Source organism: Nannospalax galili, unplaced genomic scaffold (genome assembly GCF_000622305.1).
Source record: "Nannospalax galili isolate Female #2095 unplaced genomic scaffold, S.galili_v1.0 scaffold841, whole genome shotgun sequence".
Classification (NCBI taxonomy): domain Eukaryota; kingdom Metazoa; phylum Chordata; class Mammalia; order Rodentia; family Spalacidae; genus Nannospalax; species Nannospalax galili.
In genome coordinates, this window is record NW_008345000.1 from 2,067,389 (window position 1) to 2,073,882 (window position 6,494).

Here is a 6,494-nt window from a genome sequence, read left to right on the forward strand (position 1 = left end):
CAGAGGCAGGCAGATCTCTGTGAGTTCAAGGCCAGCCTGACCTACATAGTGAATTCCAGGCCAGCTGGGGCTACCAGGAAACCCTGTCTTGAAACAAAAAGACCGAGGTCTGGAGAGATGCTCAGCAGTTAAGAACATTTACTGTTCTTGCAGAAGACCCGGGTTTGAATCCCAGCACCCACATGGCAACTCACAACGGTCCGTAGCTCCAGTTCCAGGGGATCCAACAGTCTCTTCTGTCCTCCATGGGCATTGCACGACATGGGTGCACTTACCTATATGCAGGCAATACATGTACACATTAAAAAAAAACAAAAAAAAACAAAAAAGAACCCAACAAGAAAGACTGCTTTAGGACTGAGAAGATGGCTCAGCAGCTAAGAGCACTGGCTGCTCTTACAGAGGACCTGGGTTTGGTTCCCAGCACCCACATGGCAACTGACAGACATCCTTAACTCCAGTTCCACGGGTTCTGACGCCCTCTTCTGGCCTCTGCATGCAACACAGGCATATGGTGCACCTACATATGCACAGGCAAAGCCTCCATACACCCAAAATAAAAATAAATAAAATTTTAAAGAAGAAAGATTACTTTGACTGGAAGACTCATGGAGGGAGTTTACCTAGGCAGGCTACAGAATTTAAATGACGTGCTCCTGGGCAGCGAGCATTATGTCATTATCTCCAGTGAACACTGAGTTGTACCTGTTTTTCTAGTTTGAGATGACTTTTCTTTAAAGGCTTCACTGTTTCCTTAGGCCTTTATAAATCCCGAACAAAGATCTTATGTTTTTGTATCATGGCCTCCAAGCTTTTAAAAGTAAACAGACCTTTTAAGCTCCCTTTTGTGTATATTCCAAGGAGAAAATGTTAACTCTGGAGGCAGTGTGGGAGTGAGCAAGCTACCAAGGACTTTGAGTTCTCTGGGCAGCGTAAAACCTGAAGTGTTTATTTTCTATTCTTGTGATACTGGATTATGTTGGTGATACTTTGACTTCTACGTTAGCTAGAGCCACAGTGGCCAGCTATTGTATATAGATGCCTGGAACATTTGTAATAAATTCAGAGTCTAGCCATTGTCTAGTTTAAACATCAGTCTTACAGGAGATTAAGCAAAGGTTTAATTATAGCCTGACCCATATTGCGTTTTGTGAACCTTTTGAAAATTTGAACTGCCATAAAGAAGTATAAACTTTTTTTATTTTTAGTGAATTAAGATGAGCTAGTTAACCACTTGAAAATTTTGCTATAGTGAAAATTCTCTTTGGGTAGATTTGTCTGAGACATTCTTTGGGGAGTTGCACGATGAAAATTCTTATGTACCGACTATCAGATGTTTCTAAGCTTTTGTTGTATTTAAGACAAGAGGGACTTATGGGATGTTATGAAAATCATTCTCTTTGTAAACTTGTTTTTCATTGTTTGGCAGTTTCAAACCTTATAATGAATGTAGTTCTTTTCTGCCTTCATTTTCCTCTCTCTTCCCTCCCTCTCCCACCGGAACCTTCTCGACAAGTGCCCCCTTGTATTTTCATGTCTTCTTTTTGTGTGTGACCTGCTGGGTTTAGTTAGAGTTTCTCATCCAGTCATGGTGGGAGGTCATTTGCTGGAGCGAGGACACCCCTGAAGAAAATTACACCCCTCCCCCAGTAACCATTAATTTCCAGGGGCCTCATGGAACCAAATGTTGAATGGCCCAGTCTTGTACAGGTCTGTGCAGATCACTGCTGCAGTGAGGTCGTGAGTGCAACGGCCATGTCGTGTCCAGATGACATCTTGTGTGCGTCTCCCCGCTCTCTGGTTCTTGCATTCTTTCCTCCCCCTCTTCCGTGTTTCCCTCAGCCTTGGAGGGCGTGATGCAGATGTTCCATTTAGGGCGAAGCATTCCTCCATCACTTGTTCTCGGCATTTTGACCAGTTATGGGCTCGTGCATTCACTTGTATGTTAACTTGTGCATGCTGTAGTATGAGGCTTCTCTGATGCTGTATGCATGTATGTAAGTGCACCTCTGTTGCGCAGTGCCCATGGAGGCCAGAAGAGGGTGTTAGATCTGCTGGAACTGGAGTTACAGACAGTTGTTAGCTGCCACGTGGGTGCTGGGAACTGAACCCGGGTCCTCTGCAAGAGCAGGCAGTGCTCTTAACCACTGAGCCAGTGCTCCAGCCCCTTAATATTTATTTATTTTTATTGATATTTTGTCTGCATGAGTGTTTTGCTGCACATTTGTAAGTGCTCCAGCCCCTTAATATTGATTGATTGATTGATTGATTGATTGATATTTTGTGTGCCTGAGTGTTTTGCTGCACATTTGTAAGTGCACCTGTGTTGTGCAGATCAGAGAGGATGTCGGATCCCTTGAACTGGAGTTACAGACAGTTGTTAGCCACCATGTAGGTACTGGGATTTGAACCCAGGTTCTCTGCAAGAGCAGCCAGTGTTCTTAACCACTGAGCCAGCACTCTAGCCCTTTAAATCTTTATTTTAATCATCTGTACCAAGGCTGTGAAAATGATGAGAATGGAATTCTCTCACCCCAGGAAGGCAGATACAATTAAAAATAAGCCTTATGACCTAAGAGTTAGTTGTGATGTTTTTGCAGCCAACTTGAATAAGGAGAAATGGTGGTTTTGCCTGCCATTTAAAGATGTTGAGGTGGTTTAAAATGACAGTGAGGTTAAAAGGCGCAGAGTAACGTGGGGGATAATCCACAGTATGAAGAGGCGTTCTTTAACTCTTAGAGCCTTGTGGCTTCTTGTGTCTTCAAATTTGATTTCTAAATAGGCTGCATGGTGTATGAGAAGCTGGGGGAGCAGGTCTTTGGTACCACAGGGAAGTTTGTGATCTTCGGAGCCACGTCTCTGCAGAACACTGGAGGTAAAATCTACATGTTTCTCCTACATAACTGTATAGAGTATCATTGGCTTTTCTAATTCTGGTGGTTGAGTGTCTGCATGAAGTTTAGCATAATTCAAGCAGTCGGTGTCCTTGCTACGCAAATGGCACATGGACAGAAAAGCAGCACTGACTTCTGTAGAGACAAACACTGCAGGGGCAGCCAGGGCTACCTGTGCCTCACTGAAGGGATCCTGACAGCAGGCTGGTACCTTTCATATGCTTGCAACATGAGCCATAGTATCCTCTTTCTAAAAACGTCCTCATCTTCCCCGCAGCCATGCTGAGCTACCTCTTCATAGTAAGAAACGAGCTTCCCTCTGCCATAAAGTTCCTCATGGGAAAGGACGAAGCGTAAGTTAGAGACCTTTTGTTGTTTGTTTTGGGGTCTGCTCAAATGAAAATGATTTTAAGTGCATGCTGACCAGCTTTTTGTTTTATGAAAATTTTAGAAACAAAATTCTTCCTAGGCTGTTTTTTTTTCTTTGTTGTTTCAACATTCAGTTTCTTTGGGGTCAGCATAAAGAAATGGAAGAAACAGGGAACCATTTAATTGTGGATTCTTACAACACTGCAAACAGTAGACACCGAAATCCTACTTCCTGTGAAATACAAAACATATGGAATATTTTTAACACAGAAGTTGAACACACAAAGGATTTTTTTAAAAAGAAAAGACTTTAGCCTTTCTTAAAGGTTCATGGCATTTTGGAAACAAAATTTACATGAACCGACATCATGAAAAATATAGCTCACTATGGAAACTTCTGCCAGTGACATTTGGCACAAGAATTATGTTTTGACTTCTTGTTTAAGAGTTCTGTCAGCCTTAATTCCTCTGTTTTCCTTCAAGGGAGGATAGTAGAAGCCATGGCCCCAGTGTTTCTATCCTGAGCATTCAAGGTCGAAGGGTGAGGGAGAGAGTGATACCTACCTATGCTGACACTAGCTGGGCACACAGTGGAGCTTTCTCTTTAAATAATTGATAGGACAAGTTGTAAGCTGACAGAATGCAACGTATGCATTCAGCTGTTAAGCCACATAAATAATTCATAGGAAGGCCACCTGTAGCCAATAAATGAGGCAGTAATAAAGATGTAGTGGTGGGGGTAAAGTATTTAATGAATAATCATCAAAAAACAGATAGTACAAGATAGAATAAAAATTAACATGTATTGTGAATTGCTACATTTGAGGGAAAACGATAGCACTTTCTAAATGGAAGCTGTCAAAAACAAGTTGCTTGCATGCATTTCAGAGCCTGGTACGTGGATGGCCGTTTCCTGGTGGTGGTGGTTACCTTCAGCATAATTCTCCCTCTGTGTCTCCTGAAGAACCTAGGTGAGCAAAGGTCTGGCTTGCATCTCGGGCTCTCCAGTGCTCAGATGATCAGAAACCTCTGAAAACGAGCAGCCTTGCCCCACTTTCCTTAGAAAAATGATGAAATGAATCATGACTTGCGAGTATTACTAAGGCCTGACGTTAATGTAGGATAAAAACACTGGTTATTATGTGGCTTTCTGGCTGAGCAGTCCCTCCCTCCGCTGAGCTCCAGCAGGCAGAAGCGGGCTCTGAGACCAGGATGTACTCTGCTCTCCTGAGTGGCATAGTTTCTGGGCTGCTCTAAGAAAAATCCAGAAAATAGAATTCTCCTCCTTGTTTTGTTTTGTTTTGTTTTGTTTTGTTTTGTTTTGTTTTGTTTTGTTGTGTTGAAGATCAAACCCAGAGCCTTATGCATGCTACCCAAATGATCTACCACTGAGTTATACCCCTATTACTGCCTTTTAATTTACAAACAGGGCCTTTCTAAATTGCCCAGACTGGTCTCAAACTTGAGATCCTCCTGCCTCAGCCTCCCAGGTAGCTGGTTTGAGGGTTTCAATATCCTGATCATTTAGACCAATAGATTTCAAATCTAATACCAAAACAAAGCAGAATTGTGAATTACTCTGGCTGGTAATTAGTCTATCCAGTCTCAGTGACTTTCCTCACAAAAGGGAGAGAGAAATTTCAAGTAAAAAATGACAGATGATCTCTGTCATCCATTTGTTTTTGACATCTGTTTTTATGCTTATATTTGGAGACAAGGATGCCTGGAGTTGTGGGAATTTCATAGAGTGAATTAATGAGGCCAGGTTTCCATCTGCCCAGAACGCCAAGGTGCATTTCTTTAAATCTGGGCTAATTTAAGGAACAGTGAAAAGTTCTTCCAAAAATAATTATGAATTACAGTTTTTTGTTTTGATTTAGTTAAGAGATGGCAGAACGTCTATGGAGTTTATAAGTAGATTTTCACTACTTGTTTCTCAGCTTTCTGGGTTTCTGTAGGTTTTTCTGTCTACAGAGGTAGCTCTCTCCAGTCAGTGCAGAGAAAGGTCCTTCCCCAAGAATGAGAATAATGCATTTCCCAAGAGGCCACTGTGCTGTTCTGGTGGTTGTGGTGACTGTCGGAGCTCTCCCAGCATTCCAAGTGGGAGTGAGTAAGGTCCTCAGATACTCCATTTGTCCCCAGAAATTCACAGCATCTACTTGTATGTGCCTGTCATTGGGAGAGGAATGTTTTAACTAACATTCAGGGAGCCACAGTAAGTCACAAGACAGAAGAACTGTGGCGTGGGTCCAGGAGTAAACGGGCTTGGCAGAAGAGTACGCCAGCACAGAGACAGGCTGAACCACCTGTGTTCTCAAGTGTCCCAGGGAGCACTGGGCTCAAAACACCTAATACAATGCTTTCATTCGAAGCCCTATCATTATTATTGCCAAATAAAGTAGCACTATCAAGTAATGTGTCTTGTTTTCACATAGGCATATGTGTACGTTATTGGAGTCTTAGATTGTGCTTGAAATAATATATTCAAAGAAATGAAGCCATAAACAAACTAATACTAATGATACTGCACTGTTTTAAAGGGTATCTCGGCTACACTAGTGGATTTTCCTTGAGCTGTATGGTTTTTTTCCTAATAGTGGTAAGTATTGATTGAAATGGTTGGTGTGCTTTTAACATTGTACAAGATCCTTACTAGTTATGCATGATTTGGCCTTAATACGAGGTGTTGTTTCTCCTGTATATTTTTACTATCAGGTTATCTACAAGAAATTTCAAATTTCTTGTCCAGATCTAAATTCAACAATAAGCGCTAACACAACTGACAGTTGTACGCCAAAATACATTACCTTCAATTCAAAGGTAAGTTTCCTTATTATTAAATAAATATGGGCAGGGGACTAGAGAGATGACTCAGTCATTAAGTACAAAATTGCTGCTCCAAAGGACCTGAGTTCAGTTCTCAGCACCTACACCAGCCAACACAGAACCACCTGTAACTCTAGCTTCAGGAGATCCAACACCCTGGACTCCTAGAGCACCCCCAACTCACATGCACAACCCCCATGCAAACACATCCACACATAATTAAAAATAAATCTTAAAGGCCAGCCTTGGAGTTCTGGGCAGTGAGTTCAGGACAGCTGGGGCTACAGGGAGACCCTGTCTCAAAAAGACCAAAAAAAAAAAAAATCTTAAAATATAAATATGAGGGGCTGGAGAGATGGCTCAGCAGTTAAGAGCACTGACTGCTCTTGCAGAGGACCTGGGTGT

At 42.1% G+C, this 6,494-nt stretch overlaps 1 protein-coding gene across 4 annotated transcripts in view; it reads left to right on the top strand.

The window, feature by feature from the left end:
* The window catches only part of Slc38a1 (solute carrier family 38 member 1), an 85,323-nt gene that overhangs the window by 64,724 nt on the left and 14,105 nt on the right, over positions 1-6,494 (top strand). For all 4 annotated transcript variants that reach the window (XM_008841312.3, XM_008841308.3, XM_008841309.2 and 1 more), the window contains exons 6-10: positions 2,783-2,875; positions 3,172-3,247; positions 4,152-4,234; positions 5,804-5,862; positions 5,979-6,083. In XM_008841312.3, coding sequence (XP_008839534.1) covers positions 2,783-2,875; positions 3,172-3,247; positions 4,152-4,234; positions 5,804-5,862; positions 5,979-6,083 — 416 coding nt within the window. The remainder of the gene's footprint in view (positions 1-2,782; positions 2,876-3,171; positions 3,248-4,151; positions 4,235-5,803; positions 5,863-5,978; positions 6,084-6,494) is intronic.